The 17,334-nt window shown below is 40.7% G+C and overlaps 1 protein-coding gene across 1 annotated transcript in view; it reads right to left on the bottom strand.

The window, feature by feature from the left end:
- Positions 1-10,504: 10,504 nt before the first annotated feature.
- The window catches only part of VBP1 (von Hippel-Lindau binding protein 1), an 18,785-nt gene continuing 11,955 nt past the window's right edge, over positions 10,505-17,334 (bottom strand). Inside the window, exons 3-6 of the mRNA XM_005885020.2 lie at positions 16,626-16,692; positions 14,922-15,020; positions 12,222-12,360; positions 10,505-10,672 (exon numbers count right to left, since the gene is read on the bottom strand). Of these exons, the coding sequence (XP_005885082.1) occupies positions 10,602-10,672; positions 12,222-12,360; positions 14,922-15,020; positions 16,626-16,692 (376 nt within the window). The 3' untranslated portion in view covers positions 10,505-10,601. The remainder of the gene's footprint in view (positions 10,673-12,221; positions 12,361-14,921; positions 15,021-16,625; positions 16,693-17,334) is intronic.

Genomic DNA, 17,334 nt, shown 5'->3' with positions numbered 1-17,334 from the left:
GATTCCAAGTGTGTGTTGTAGCTATTTCCAGAATCTGTCTCTACAGCGTAGCAACCACTACCAAGGATATCAACTAGATATGACATATACTATGCAGCACAGTATTTACCAGTATCTCAAAGCCAGAAAGAGAATATGATTTTTGAATGTTGTATGATCATCATGTTGAAAGTCACAGGGAACTCACTACTGCCTGGGAATCTCATACCATTTTTGGAAAAGTTGTTTCTGTTAAGCCTATATCTGAATCATTGCAATTTTTAGTCAAGGATTTAAATTCTGACACCAGGTAGCTGATTATAACTATTGTCTCCCCTGGAAAGTCTTCTTTTCTCCAGGATAAATTGCCTGAGCTTTTTAAGTCCTTCTATGGTATGCTTTTTGTGTCAGGATCACGCAGTGTGGGGCCCAGTTTGGGACATAATAGTTCAGAACATTGTTTAGGGTTTACAGTACATATTTTTAAAAATACTTTTATTGATTTCATCAAGGAAGGGAGAGGGAGATAGAAACATCAATGATGAGAGATAATTATTGATTGGCTGCCTCCTGCATGCCCCACACTGGGAATTGAGCCCGAAACCCGGGCATGAGCCCTGACCAGGAATCAATCCAGTGACCTCTTGGTTCCTGGGTCAATGCTCAACCGCTGAGCTACATCCGGCCAGGCTATAGTACATATTTAGATGAGAGTAAAAGAAGAAAAGATATCTAACGCTGAGTCTGGGCATAAGTAGGTTGAGTTCGGGACAGCTTTATCATGTTTATAGTCATGAGTGAATGAGGGAAGAAGGAAGAAAGGAAACACTAATGATGCAACAGCATTTAATATAGTTTATGACTCCATTCTCCTTAAAACACTCCCTAGGGCTTGATCATCTTTTCTTCAGTTATATTAATTCTCTTGGTGACTTTATTCAGCCCCATCCCTGTAAATACCATCATTAAGCCAATGAGTCCAACTAGTCTCTTTGGACTCCAGACCTTTATAATCAACTGCTCTACTCAACATTTCTATTTGAATGTCTATTAGGCATCAAAAATGTAACAGCTTCTAAACATCCTCCCAAATTCCTTCCTCCCATAGCCTTCCCCTTCTCAGTAAATGGCAACTTTGTCCTCCCATGTACTCTTGCCAAAAACCTTGGAGTCATCCAATACTCCTCTCTTTCACAGTTCACATTTTATCTATCTTGAAGTTAAGCTTGCTCTATCTTAAAAATATAACCAGAATCTGACAGCTTTTCCATTTTCACTGCTAACACACTAGTCCTGGCCACTATCATTTGTTGCCTGAGTTATTGTGATAGCTAGTCTCCCTGTTTCCACTCTAGTCCTCCTTAGTCCATTCTCCACACAACAGCCAGAGGAAGCCTGATAAGACATTAGTTATAGGCCTAGCCGGTTTGGCTCAGTGGATAGAGCATTTCCCTGTAGACTGAAGGGTCCCAGGTTTGATTCCAGTCAAGGGCATATGCCTGGGTTGCAGGCTCAATCCCCAATAGGCAAGAGGCAGCCAATCAATGATTCTCTCTCATCATTGATGTTTCTATCTCTCTCTCCCTCTCCTTTCCTCTCTGAAATCAATAAAAATACATTTTTTAAAAAGACATTAGTTATAAGCAATTATCTTCATAATTCCCCAGTGGTTATCCATTTTACTTAGTTTAGAACCGAAAATCCTCCCAATGGCCTTCAAAAGAACCCTTAGAAATGAATTCCATCTCCATCCCATAGCATCTGTAACCTTGTTTCTTAGCACTATTCTCTTTATCATTCTACTCCAGCTACACAGGTTTCTTTCCTGTTCTTCAAACACATCAAGCATATTCACATCTCAAGGCCTTTGTACTTGCTCTTCACTCCATCTAGAATCCTCTCTCACCTCCATCAAGTTCTAGAACAAACAGCTTCCAAAATTTGCAACCAGCTTTCTGACCCTAGAAAAGATGTGGCTCCAGAAGTCCTTCCTGACAGCTCAACATAAAGTCTAATAACTCTTTAGTCTTCCCTGGAGAGCAACAGAGTTTAGGGTATACAAAAAAAGGTGAAGGAGCCCGACCGGTGTGGCTCAGAGGTTGCGTATTGACCTATAAACCAGGAGGTCACAGTTCGATTCCCCGTGGAGGCGGGGCATGCAGGAGGTAGCCAATCAGTGATTCTCTCTCATCATTGATGTTTCTCTCTCCCTCTTTCCCTTCCTCTCTGAAATCAATAAAAAAAAAAAGTATATCTTTTTTAAAAGGTGAAGGAAACGTATAGGGAGGAATGGAAAACCTGGAAAGTATAGTTCCACAGGAAGGAGTGGACAATAGTATCACAATGCAGCAGTGGGTTCATAAAGACAAGGACTAAAATATAAGGTGTCCCCCCAAAATGTGTACACACCCTTTGAATAATTATAAAGGCAGTGTTTATTAAAGTACATTTCATTTTTAAAATCCAGCTACTAGCTGTTAAAGAGTATATACAGTTTTGGGGGGGGACACACTGTATATCCATAGGATTTGAGGGAGCATGCAGTCATGAGTGACCTTGGCCAGCATAGTGTTGGTAGAATGATTTCTTCCTACTACAAGCCTCTCAGGAGTCAGTGTTTTCAGTTCTGTTGGAGGCCCGATTCTTTTCTCGCTCTCCATCCTCTCCTCTCCCTAGGCAATCTCACATACTCTCATGACTTAAGTTACTGTCTTTGCATTGATGACTCCCAAATGAAGGGCTCCAGCACTCTTCTGAGCATTATAGCTATACAGCCAACTTGCCTACTAAACACATCCACAAATTCCTCAAACTCAACATATCCAATATGAATTCAGAATCTATCAAAATGCGTTCCTTCCACCCAGTCTTTCTCATCTCCATGAATAACACCACCACCCAACCCTTTGTTCAACACAGAAACTTAAGTTATCCTAAATCCCTCATTTCCCATATCAAATCCGTCATTAAACACTGTCAGCTCTATTTTCAAAATATATACAAGTCTTCCCTGGCCGGGTGGTTCAATTGGTTGGAACATCGTCCTATATACTAAAAGGTTGAAGACTCAGTTCCTGGTCAGGGCACATATCTAGGTTGCAGGTTTAATCCCTGGTTGTGGGGGCTGGGGAGGCATATACGGAGGCAACAGATCAATGTTTCTCTCTCACCTCTCTCTAAAATCAATTTTTAAAAAACATATCCTCAGGTGAGGATTTTAAAAATAGCCATTTTTCTTTATCTCCATTGCCATCACCTTTGTCCAAGCCTTTCCTGAACTATTTCAGTATCTTCCTAACTGGTCTTCCATTTCTACTTTTATTCCCATGATACATTTTCAACATAACAGCCAGAATAATCTTTTCAAAACAGAAATAAGATTAAGTCATTCCTCTGCATAAAACCCACCAATGGTTTCTCATCACATTTAGAACAAAATCAAAATAAACCTTGCATTTCTTTTTATTTTTTTATTCTTTTTATTTTTTGGTTAATCCTCACTGGAGGATATTTTTCCATTGATTTTTAGAGTGTGGGGGGGGGAGATAGAGAGAAATAGCAACATGAGAGAGAGACACATCCATTAGTTGCCTCCCGCATGCACCGGGGCAGGGATCAAGCCTGCAACTTAGGTACATGCCCTTGACCAGAATCGAACCTGAGACCCTTCAGTCTGTGGGTCGATGCTCTCTATCCACTAAGCAACACTGGTTAGGACTAAACCTTACATTTCTTAACATGAGAACAAGGCCATGTATAATCTGGCTTCTGCCTATTTCTCCAATTGTAAGGTACATGAAAGCAAGAATCTTACTAATCTTGTTCACCAGTATTTCTGCAACTTATAATATAGATATGTGCTTGAATAATCAAATATTTGAATGAATGATTGTGTTCTTGCCCTGCTTTAATCCAATGACCCTGTTACTTCACTTCAAATGTAAAATACACACATGGTCCTATCCTGAAGCATTACCAAATGTTATATAGCCTCTAAAATTCCATTCTGACTACAAGCTCTGTTTTTCCACTCTATCCCATGAACCATGTTTGAAACTTCCTTAAGATCACCAGAACTGGATGGCTCAGTGGTTGAGCATTGATCTAGGAACCAGGAGGTCACGGTTTGATTCTCAGGCAGAGCACATGCCTGGGTTGTGGGCTTGATCCCCAGTGTGGGGTGTGCAGGAGGCAGCGGATCAGTGATTCTTTCTCATCATTGATGTTTCTATCTCTCTCTCTCCCTCTCCCTCTCCCTTCCTCTCTGAAATCAATAAAAGTATATTTTTTAAAAGAAACTTCCTTAAGATCTTCAGGCAATCAACTACTACTGGTGCCAGTCTACCATTGCAGCCCTTGACTTTTTTTCCCTCCCTCTTTCTTCTGGCTCTTGTGGTCAACTGCATTCAAACTATCAGTTCCTAAAGAAAATGATTGTTTAAAGTTTGGTCTGCTTCCTTCCAGCTTTCTTTTTTTTTCAAATGGTTATTTAACATAGTGGTTAAGAGTATGAATTTTGGAGTAAGACAAACATGGTTTCAAATTCTGACTCTACCAGTTAATGTATGTGTGATTCGATCTCTGAGTCTCGGTTTGCACATATATTTAAGTTAGGTAATAAGAGAATTTTAAATTCTGTCAAGAACATTATTTTGGTTTCAGCTGGCAATTTATCTGAGTGAGTTCAGGTCACGTGTTCCAACGTGGCCTCTGTGGGCTGTTGTTCCTCTGCTGGTTCAGTTTTCAAAGCTTTTGTCTCTGATCTTTCCTGTGTTCATGCACCACCCAGTGGCCAGTCGGAAAACTGGGCGGTGGTCTACCCTTTTGTTCAGTTCTGGAAGTCTTTAGTATGCTAGTTAGGAACACATAGGGAACCCAGGAGTTGGTAATCAACATTATGGGGTTGCTTTCCAGAGCTCCTCCCTCTGTATCTCACCCCAATACTCTCCAGTTCCCTTGGGCTTCCCTTTTCTGTGCTCCGGTCAGAAATCCCAACCAAGTTGGGACACTATTAAAGCAGAAGGGGCCGCCCTAGCCGGTTTGGCTCAGTGGATAGAGTGTCAGCCTGCAAACTGAAGGGTCCCAGGTTCGATTCCAGTTAAGGGCACATGCCTGGGTTGTGGGCTCGATCCCCAGTAGGGGACTTGCAGGAGGCACCCGATCTATCTCTCTCTCCCTCTTCCTTCCTCTCTCAAATCAATAAAAATATATTTTTAAAAAACAACCACAAATGTATTATTTTTAAAAAAGAGAAAGTAGAAGGGGCCACTAAATAATCAATAGGTGTTTAACTGCAGGTAAAAATCAGAACTACCCCTGCCTGGCCAGTGTGGCTCAGTAGTTGAGCGTCAATCTATGAACCAGGAGGTCAAGGTTCGATTCCTGGTAGGAACATATGCCTGGGTTGTAGGCTCGATCCCCAGTGGGAGATGTGCAGGAGACAGCTGATCAATGATTGTCTCTTATTATTGATGTTTCTGTCTATCCTTCTCCCATCCTGAAATCAATATATATTTTTTAAAAATCAGAACTTCCCCTGGCAAACCATGGCACACAGTTAACTGTTAAGGAGTAACTAAAGCAAGGATGTTGAATAAGAATATGCATTTGTGTGGGGGAAGGGTAATAATTGCAAATGGTCATATGATCCTTATTTCTTATTTTTTATTTATATTTTTCTTGATTTCAGAGAGGAAGAGAGAGAGAAAGAGATAGAGAGAGAGAGAGAGAGAGAGAGAGGAGAGAGAGAGAGAGAGAAACATCAGTTATGAGTGAGAATCACTGATCGGCTGCCTCCTGCATGTCCCCTACTGGGGATCGAGCCTGCAACCTTGGGCATGTGCCCTTGACCAGAATTGAGCCCGGGACCCTTCAGTCCGGAGGCCGATGCTCTATCCACTGAGCCAAACCAGCAAGGGCTGAAGCTTATTTATGAAGTTACATTTGAGTGGCAACCTCACAACCTCGTTGAGGAGTGAGCCATGTAGCTATCTGTAGATTCCTAGGATGCACTTTTCAGAAAAAGAGAACAAGTGGAAAAGTCCTGAGATAGGAGCAAAACAAGTGCATTCCAGGAAGAGCAGAGAGACAGTTGTGCTGGAGCGGAATGCACAAGGGGAAGGATGTTAGGGGGTAAAAGAAGAGATTGGAAGCCATCTTATGCAAATGAATTTAGAAACGGAGTGGGGGACTCAGATTGGGTAGCATTTTATAGACCATTTTAAGGACTGTGGCTTGCTCTAAATGAGATGGGAGGCACTAGGAAGTTTTGAGCAAGAGACACCTGCTCTGACTTACATTGTACCAAGATCCCTCTCCTCTGGCTTCTTTAGATCAGTGGTCGCCAACCTTTCGGACCTCGCAGACCACCAGTTGGCGATCACTGCTTTAGAGTATGAACCGAAGGCCCTGGCCAGTTTGGCTCAGTGGATAGAGTGTTGGCCTGCGAACTGAAAAATCCCAGGTTCCATTCCCATCCAGGGCATGAACCTGGGTTGCAGGCTCAAACCCCGACCCTGGTCCGGGCGAGTGTAGGAGGCAACCAATCGATGTGTCTCTCTCACATTGATGTTTCTCTGTCTCTCCCCCTACCTTCCACTCTCTCTAAAAATCAATGGAAAAATATCCTTGGGTGAGGATTAAAAAAAAAAGTTAAAATAGAGTATGGACTGAAGGAGGGCAAAAGTGGAAGCAGGGAGCAGTCAGGAGGTGATGCCATGATCCAGGGGAGACATGTTGGTGACTTGGACCAGGGTGGTAGCTGAGTGCATGGCAACTATTAAGGGCTGAATTGTGTTCCCCAAGAAGCTATGTTGAAGTCTTAATCCTTAGTACCTGTGAATGTGACTTTATTTGGAAATAGAGTCTTTGCATATGGAATTAGTTGAGATCATACTAGAGTCGGGTACATCCCTAATCCAAATGACTGGTGTCCTTATAAAAAGGGGACATTTGCCAGTGTGGCTCAGTGGTTGAGTGTCAACCTATGAACCAGGAGGTCACAATTCAATTCCCAGTCAGGGCACATGTCCAAGTTGTGGGCTCAATCCCCAGTGTGGGGCATGTAGGAGGCAGCCAATCCACGATTCTCTCTCATCATTGATGTTTCTCTCTCTCTCTCTCTCTCTCTCTCTCTCTCTCTCTCTCTCTCCTTCTCCCTTCCTCTCTGAAATCAATAAAAAAATGTATTTTTTTAAAAAAATGGTTCCTTCTCACAATTTGTAGAGTATTGATATGTAGGAAATATGGTTAATCAGCAGGCCCATCTCCTTTATGACACTTGTTGTAGTTATAAAGTATCAAAATAAAAAGTATAAACATGAGAAATATAATCAATTTTGGCCACTATTCTAGAAAGTCATTCTGTAATGACTAAATAGTCTAAAATTATGGCATCACTTGGTTTTTGAGTCAAGAAGATAAAAGCTCTCCAACCCATTGTGTAATTATAAAGCTTTGGAGACTAACTACTTGGACTTCCCAGCTGATGCCTTATTTTTACCTAACACGGACAGAAAAGCTTCCATCTGGCCCTTGAAAATACATGATTATTACTATTTTTTTTTTTTTGGCAGAGGCACTTAATAGTCAAGGGGCCTTATGTAAAAGGAACTGGAAAAGGAAATAAACCATTGTAACAACTGGGCCATGATTATGCAAGATTCAACTACTACAAGAGAGGTGTTCCAAACCCCTTTCTCCTTTCAAGGTGACCAACTGACCTTGGGTTAGCTTTCTAGCTCGGTTGCCCCTGGAAACCTGATGAAGATGGACCATCAGCTGTGGGACCAGGGGAAATTGATTCAGGTAACATGCCCAGGGTAGTACCTTGTGTCCAAGCCACGAGGGCCGTCAGTGGTCGTAAACACTTGCTGGGAGCCACAGCTCTGGCTTCCCAGTGCAGTGCACCTGTTGCCCCTGGGGCCTGTCCCTGGCCAGGACATGGGGATGCTAGGCACGGGGGATTTTTCCAGGAGGTAGTGGTCCCTTCGGGCTCCTAAGCCTGGGGCTCCTGCTCCCATCTGTGTAGTTTGTGAGGACTGCTGCCAGAATCCCCACAGAACTGTGCCTAAAGCTGCCCCCTGGCATGGTGTCTTGCCTGTCTCGTGTCCTTCAGAGTAAACTAGTGTCAGGCATGGCCTATCCAGGCCCTGGGAGTTTATATGTGTAGCTGTGATGGGTGTTGTGCATGTATGTACTTGGCAGTGTCTTCAGAGATGGCACAATCCCACATTAATACCAAATAGGCACAGGCATGGCTATCAAAAAGGTATGAGATTAGAACCAACCAAGATAAGTAAACCTTTAAGAAATGGCTTAAGACCCTTAAAGGTACCACTGAAGATTAGGGCAGAGAACAGCAAACATACAGACAAAGGAGAGTATTCATTCATTAAAGGATTGAACTTAAGTCAACACTTTTACCAAATTTAGTCATAAAGGAGCAAGGCATCATGGTACAAAGGGGGGAAATTCAGGAGCTGGATCTGACTGGCTATGCAGCTTTGGATAAGGCCATCCGTGTTTGAATGGCAGAGGGTAGGCAGTGGGAATGAACTGTGCTTTCCATCAGCCCCTGCTGTTGCTTCTGACAAAACTACTCTGTTAACCCCAGAAAATAAAATGCTACAATCATTAACACCATAATTATATTTTTGGTAATCTAATCTCAGGGGAAAAAATCTTAAATACAAGAAAAAGCCCTATGTAAAAGTGTAAAGTGAATTCTTTGTTACTTAAATAGAGAACACAATTTAAAGCCACCCAGATGTCTGTGAATCACAGTCTACTACATTAGACTTCTACTATAAAACTAGTATGTTAATGTAATAGCACTATATAAGTAAATTCCATGTTAAGTAAAGAATGGATAAAAATCACAGAAAAAAATATTTGTTATTTTTAAAAAACTATGCATAGAAAAAGAAATGGAAGACAGAATGTTAAGGGAGACTACAAGTGAAACTTAAAATCTTTTCCCTCCATTTTCTAAAACAAACCTTGGTTTTATCATGCAAAAATAATTAAATTTCAGTTACATTTCCAACATATTTGTTACCCAGTATCAAGTTTTATAGTTAATCCTTTTCCCATATCTTCTCTAGGTATATTATACTACTATTCTGATTAAGCTTGAAAATATATCAAGTCAAGTTGGCTATGTTAATTCTCAAAATGTAAACCATTATATGAGAAATGATCTGGCTGAGGCAGAATTTAAATATCTTTCTTTTACGTAATTATCAGAGCCTAACACCATTCCTCAACATACTGGGTGTGTATATATATATTTCTAAAAAGCTGTGTCTCTTCTTACTGCCTGGAATACCCAAAAATTCGTATTTCCATTTTCATGGACTTAAACTAAGAGAGATCTGAGCAAATCATTCCAGTACTAATAGTACCAAAAACATTTTGTACCAGTATTCTTACCATAGTAAAGTTTGGGGAAAAGTAGCACTTTTAATATTGTAAGATGTTTATAAACCTCAAATTCTAAAGCATGGGAATTTAAAATTATGGAAGAAAAACTGACTCAAGGAACTTTGGTACCTTTCAGATTGAACTTCTCAATTGTTTGCTTATCTGCCATCCCTCCAAGAGGATTTTATGTTTTTTTACAAACATCAGAAGTTCTTGAGACATGCAAGTTATATGTACAAGTAAATAAACTTCACGAGTATGTGAAAAGACCCATGTTAACTTGAGAAAGAATGACATGAAAAGGGTGTCATGCCAGTTTTAACTTCACTGTTTTAATAACACGAAATACAAGTACAAAACATTGTACAAGTAAGTATACTTTTTACTACATGGAGATGGAATAATACATTTGTGTTTTTCCCAGAATCTGTATCACCCACTACTATTCCTATAAGGTTTTAACATGAATAAAAAAAACACACACACACACAAAACAAGTCGTTCCAACCGTTGTTTTTAATCTTAATATTTTTGTTCAGCTGCTTTGGAGAATTAAGAAATACAAAATCACCTTAGCCAAGAGTTTTGAGTGGGTAATTTTGTTATTTCATATTGGCTGAAATCTCCCTTATGTTGGCATTGCAAAGACACTGTGCACTGACAGAGGACAGGAAAAAGTGTTGTCTTAAGAACCCTCTTAAAACTTAAGAAGGCAAATGACCATTTCCTGTAAAGTACAGAATATTATAATAAATAACAGCAACAGAGGACTATAAAGCCCCACATGTACTGAAGAAAAGCAAGTCTGCAAATATTTGAGAGTAACATCATATAATAAAGAAAAAGTAAACTGTGCTTAAGTGTCCAGAATTCAGCCTCCACAGCATACATCCGTTTTCAGCCATTTCAATTAAGACTTTTCTTATAATAAACAAACAAAACAATGATGAAAGTAGCATTTACTATGTTGGAAATGCAAATAAAAAGTAAAAAATACTGCTAATTCCATAAAATATTTGGAATTAATTTTGTTTTCATAAATAAATAAAATGATGTTGGTGTTTATCTCTTTTTAAAGTTTTAATGATCATTCTTACTGTTTAAAAAACATTCAAACTAATGTCAACTTTTAAGAATAAACTTTGGAATATTTAAAAGAACATGTTTGGAAAAATGAACCACATTTTTCATTGAGAGAATTATGCTTTGTTCTTGGCGGAATCATCTTTGTTTCTTCTTTTTACGTCCCAATTATAAACCCTGGCCATATCTGCAAGAATTGTTAAAGAAAATGCAAGTGCAATTCTAAAGATAACATTTGCAATGACTAGGTATGCACACACATTGAATCAAAGTCAGAAATCACACACACAAAATACTGATGACAAGTAGTGTTGTGAGCCATCTTTTTTTTTTTTTATTCGTTTTTTACAGAGAGGAAGGGAGAGGGATAGAGAGTTAGAAACAGCGATGAGAGAGAAACATCGATCAGCTGCCTCCTGCACACTCCCCACTGGGGGATGTGCCCGCAACCAAGGTACATGCCCTTGACCGGAATCGAACCCGGGACCCTTGAGTCCGCAGGCTGACGCTCTATCCACTGAGCAAAACTGGTCAGGGCATGAACCATCTTGCTATAATATCATTTGCTACGAAAATACTGGAACTAAATTCCACCAAAATTAAGTCAAGGTGTCAAATCAGCAATTGTTTAGCATATTTAATCAATTATGGTATTATATTTAACATATATGTGCTTGACACTGTCAACAGTTTTAAAGACAGCCCCTTATCCTGATATGTAATATTTAAATTAGTACAATTATCAATAATTTTACCTTTGCCCTTCCCTTTAACAGGTCACTCAATTTATTAAGCACCAAAAAAAAAAATTATTAAGCACCTACATCTTTTCCTTTCCACAAGCAGCACCTGTGTAGGCCCTCACATATCAATTACTTCTTCCATGGATAGTGACTTTGGTGCTGTATCCACAAAGTCATCATCATACTCAAGGTCATCTAGGTTTGCTCCTATGCTACCTTCTGGGAATTATACAGGTTATTTTTTTCTCCAAAGTCTTTACATTCAAGTCACATTCAAGTCACACACCATCCCCGCTCTGGGCCTCAAACAAGCCTGCCTTCCCTCACCCAAGCACTCAATGCCTGCCAGGTGCTACATACTGTGGAGAAGAGAGAGAAAGTACAGCTTCTACACTTGAAGAATTCGCAGTCTGACATGAAAAACAAATGAAGAACTATGTGCAAAGTGCTAAGTAAGCCCAGAGGAACAAAACACCCTGAGAGGGTCAGAAAATGTTCAGAAATGTTCTGATGCTTGTGCTGAAATATGAAGGATAAAAAGTAAGCCAGGTATGCCCGGCCAGTGTGGCTCAGTGGTTGGGCGTCGACCCATGAACCAGGTCACGGTTCCATTCCCGGTCAGGGGCACATGCCTGGGTGGTGGGCTCAATCCCCAGTGTGGGACGTGCAGGAGGCAGCCAATCAAAGATTCCCTATCATCACTGATGTTTCTATCTCTCTCTCCCTCTCTCTTCCTTTCTGAAATCAATAAAAACATTTTTTTAAAGTAACCCAGGTAAATAGGAGGAAATCATTCCAGGCAGGAGGAACAAAGTGAGGAAAAGCAAAGGGTGTGGCATTTGGGGGGAGGGCCAGGGCAGGAAGAGTCAGTGGCAGGAGGTAAGACTGATTGGTCTAAGAATAAGGACATTCTTCTCGTTAAAGCAATGTAAGAAAGAACACTGAAAACATCTTTACCCTTTCCTCCCTTTGTTTCTTGTTAAGAAAGGATACTGACTTCAGTGGTAGTAAACTGATCTCGAAGAAAGTCAAGGTCTTCCTCAAGAGAATCCAGGTTCTTTGTGGCAGTTGTTAAATTCTTTTCCAACAATGCCTGAGCTTCGTCGATATCATATTCAAGCATTACGTTAGCCTGAGGGGAAGAGAGAAAGTCATGAGAATTACTAAACATTCACATAGTGCTTTGTAGGTTAGAGCAGGGGCTGGGCGAAATCCAGCTGGCTGCCTTCTGTCTTAAGTTTTATTGGAGCCCAGCTATTCTCCACGCACTCCTGCTTTCAAGCCAGTGTCAGAGCTAAGTAGTTGTGACAGTGACCAAGTGGTCTGCAAAGCCAAAAACATTTACTCTCTGACCTTTTTTATAAGTTTATTGAGCCCTGGCCAGTTTTCTCAGTGGTTAGAGCATCAGTCCGCAGACCAAAGGGTCTCAGGTTCAATCCCCAATCAAGGGCACATACATGGTTGCAAGTTTGACCCCGTGCAGGAGGCCACCATTCGATGTGTCTCTCTTTCTCTCTCTCTCTCTCTCATTCTCTCTCTCTCCCTCCCTCCCTTCCATTCTCTCTAAAAATCAATGGGAAAATGGGAAAAATATCCTCAGGTGAGGATTAAAAAAAAAAAAGTTTATTGACCCCTGGGTTAGAGAATATATTTACATACATTATATCATTTACTCCTAGTAACAACCCTGGTAAGGCAAGTTATTTTCATCTTTACAGTTAAAAAAAACAGGCTGAAATGTTAGGTTGCTTATGTTTGCATAGCTAGTAAGTAAATGGGAGAATTAGGGTAAAAACCAATATGTTTAGATACCAAAACCTATCTTTCTATCATGACACTAAGTAGTGTTACATTTGAATCCATTTAAATAGCTGTTTCTGAGGTTAAGATACAATAATTTAAAAGTTTTCCAATACATCTATGTTTGATTCAATAAGAAAAACAGCTAGCTTTTACTGTCCCCCTTCTACCTCCAACAGATGTTAGGGGTGAAAGCAAGGTGACTGTCTGGGATTCTCAAGAGCTGGTGTTACTGCCGACACTTGGGGTGTGTGCACCGTGGAGGGGGGAACATACCTTTTACAGCTCCGAACTCCTCCTATCACCTGACTTACCACCAAGCATTTCCTGAACCACTTTCCTCATTGGATAAATGAAATTTAAAAATGACTCACAGGATTACTGTAAGCATCAAATGAGACAACATGAAAGTGTTTGGCACAAAGTAGGTGCTGCAAAAACACTGACTAACGCAATCCGTAATTAGAAAACTGCATAAAAATTCAGGTAATACATTTAAAAACACTTCATTTATGCTAGAAAGCATCAATTGTTCTTCAGGAAGTACCCTGTGCCAAGAATTTCTCCTCAGTTGAGTCACTCCTCAAACGCTGCCTTATCAGCCTCCGCACTTGACGCTCTAAACAGGCGTCTAGGACAGACATGCCCAAAACACAACTCCTAGTCCCCCTGCAAGACTCTTAGTGCTTTGCTGCAATATGAGTTTCCTGTTCATTGTCTTTTGACTTACGATTTCTGACCTTTGTGGCCTAAAAAACCATTGCTATTTCAGGGTTACAAAATAAGTCGTCTCGGAGTTGGCCTAAACTTTGATGGTGTCAGCATTTCGTGTAAGTATGTGATCCATGTGGAATTCATCCTAGTGTGAGATGTCAGGTGGGCTCCAGCCGTAATTCTTCCCAGAGTTCCCTGTTGTCCCAGGCTAATGTATGGAATCATCTCATCCCCGCCTGCTGATGGAATGTGGGTGGAGGGAAAGAGAAACCAAGGTGAATGACCCCTAGGATTTGAGCCGCTGGGTGAATGGCGGTTCCACTTGCAGAAGTAAAACTCAACAAATATGGGAATGATCGTATAGAATTAAGTGCACAAACTCTGAAGATATTACAATCCACAACAACTGAGGGTTAGAGAGGTGAGTTTCTGTGTACTAAACGGTCCACCTTTCATAGGTCTCTCTCAGGGGTGATTCCACAAAACAGCAGCAAGGGGGAGTCCTCAGTGGAAAGCTGGGAGCAGTACACTTGACTTTCTATTTTTGTATGGGAACTTGCCTGCAATAACAAGACCTATGGACGGCTAGCTAGACCAGCGGTCACCAACCGGTGGTCCACGGACCACTGGTGGTCCGTGAGGTCCGAAAGGTTGGCGACCGCTGAGCTAGACAGTCAGGAATGGCTTGGTTAGGGGACTGAGAGGAGTAATAAAGGAAACATCAAAGCAAGGTCTATGAAATCATCTAAAGCTGAAGTGTATGGTTTAAAAACTGAACTCCAACCTCAAGGTTGTTTTTTTTATAATAATCTTCCCCCCACCACCACCAAGTTTAGAGAGATCTTTCTAGAACTTTTAAACTCCTATTGGGAAGGAACATTTATCTGAGGTTCAGCAGTCCCTTCCATTGCCCCGCCTTCAGTTACATATAAGAGATAAAGCAGTAGCTGAAGGGAAGTAGGGCTTGGTCAGTTGTGTTTGTTTGGGAGAGACTTGAGAAGGTTTTGTAACCATCTTCATCGCACTCCTAATTTCAGTCAATTTCTAATATGGACCACCTGAATCCCACCCCTTCCTTCAACAGTCAAAAGGAGATAAGCATTTACGTAGCTGAAACAATACTGTTGTGCAGGGAAAACAATGTCAGCCAATGAAGCTGTGGCTATTATATTTACTTACCCCCAACCACAGACACACTTTATCGGTAGGAGGAACTGAAGCTTTGCAGTACAGGTTATCTGCCAGTAAGAACCTGGTCTCCATTGAATTGGTGGACTCCTTCAAAAAAAAAATGACAGTACTATAAGCAGGCCAGTTTAATACCAAGGTCATAAAGGAGAGAGCTCACAGCTGAACCTAAGTCATTTAAACTAGTACCATCATGTACCCAGCCGGTGTGGCTCAGTAGTTGAGCATCAACCTAAGAACCAGTAGGTCACGGTTCGATTCCCAGTTAGGTTGCGGGCCTGCTCCCTTGCAGGAGGCGTGCAGGAGGCAGCCAATCAATGATTCTCTCTCATCATTGATGGTTCTATCTCTCCCTCTCCCTTCCTCTCTGAAATCAATAAAAATATATTTTAAAAAAATAAAAATAAAAAAACAGCACCATCATGCAAACTAAGTATAGTGGTAAAAGAAATGAATGCTTGGAGCCAGGTGGCTGGACATGGATTCTGGTTCAACTGCCTACTACCTGTATAAATTTGGCATATCACCCTAACCGGTTTGGCTCAGTGGATAGAGCATCAGCCTGCAGACTGAAAGGTCCCAGGTTCGATTCCAGTGAAGGGTATATACCTTGGTTGTGGGCACATCCCCAATAGGAGGTGTGCAGGAAGCAGCTGATCGATGTTTCTCATCGATGTTTCTAACTCTCTATCCCTCTCCCTCCCTTCCTCTCTGTAAAAAATCAATAAAATATATTTTTTTAAAAAAGGTCACTACAGTTAAAAACTGGAGTTACAAAACAAGTTTAAAAAAAAATTTGGCATATCACTTAACCTCTGTGTCTCAGGTTCCTCATGTGTAAAATACGGATAATAGTCCCCACACCTCTGAAGGCCATCACAAGCAGAGCGCGCGTGCGAACACACACATGTGAACACGCGAACACACACACACACACACACACCAGTGCCTGGTACAGAGTAGGCACTACACAAGGGTTAGCTATTATTCTTACTTAATCAGTGCTTCATGCCCAACCAATCAGTTCTGAAATCTTACCAAGTTCACCGACATAAAATAATGTACTGGAAATGCAGTTATTCTACCAGTCAAGGAATACATCATATATCCACATATATAACCTTTTAATACAACATCCTTATGAAATTTAATTTTTACAGATTTCTTTTAGTTAATGAGTATTGGATTAAGACTCCGAAGATTCTCAAATCCAGTTCTGCCAGTAACTAGCTATGTGACACTGGGTAAGAACTTCTCTGTAACTGTATGCTCAGCTGTGAAACGAGAATCTGAAACATAATTTCTAAGATTCTTTCCAGCTCGAGAAGTCTTGGACTCCCTCCGTATTCTCAGGGAGAACAGTAACAACAACAAAAAACCTTAGATGCTGCTACTGCAAAATAAGACGTCTTCTTTTCGTTATCTAAAATAATTTCAAATTGCATTTAAGTTTTGCGAATACTACACAGAAATAAAATAATCCAAGTACGGGCCCTAGAATTAAACATGGTTTGGGGGAGGAAGCCACAAAACCACGTTTATCATGGAAGCACACTGTCTATAACATCAGTACACGTGGTCGAGAAGGCTGACTGGATCTCCCAGCACAGATCAAATACCAGTGAGCAGAGTCAAGAAAAACGCATCTCTGAAGTATCCTGATTCACTCACATTTATAAACAAAAATGCACTTACTTTCTTCTTCTGCATGTATTTCAGAATTTCTAAAGTCTGCTTAATTTCGGGAATCTGACCCTTTAGCCTGTGAATAAGAAAAGAGGTTAACCGAGGGTTTCACAGCAAGAATAAACACCAGGACACAGTCTTACAAGCTTTGCCTATTCTACTGATATGTTCTTGAGGACTATTTACAAATATAAAATATTTAAGATCTTTCATAAGGTTTATCAAAATATTTAAGACATAAATATTTACTAACATATTTAGATATGATAACAGTATTTATAGAATACCTATTGTACACAAAGCCCCAGTCTATCAAACATCACATCATTACTTAACATTTCAAGAGCAAACCATATTCCACAGAGATGATTCAGAAGTTCCACATTTGATCAAAACTGCATTTTAAGCAGATTACTTTTAAAAATAATGTGCATTCAAATATTATATTCTGAACTCGAAACCACTGGAAACCACCAACTCCCTATCCAGGGCTGCATGTAGCTGCTCCTGGCGAGTACTCAATGCACAGACAATACATCACCGTCAGCCAAATGCCAGCCAAGTACACTGGCAGCTTCTCAGGGCTTACGCTTGTCACACTGCAAGAAATGTACAGAGAGAAAACCAAGATGGCGGCATAGATAAACACCGGAGATTGCTGCTTAGCACAACCACTTCAAGAATACAACTAAAAGACGAAACGGACATCATCCAGAAC

Source organism: Myotis brandtii, unplaced genomic scaffold (assembly GCF_000412655.1).
Source record: "Myotis brandtii unplaced genomic scaffold, ASM41265v1 scaffold889, whole genome shotgun sequence".
Lineage (NCBI taxonomy): Eukaryota > Metazoa > Chordata > Mammalia > Chiroptera > Vespertilionidae > Myotis > Myotis brandtii.
This window is presented reverse-complemented; position numbering and strand designations above follow the sequence as displayed.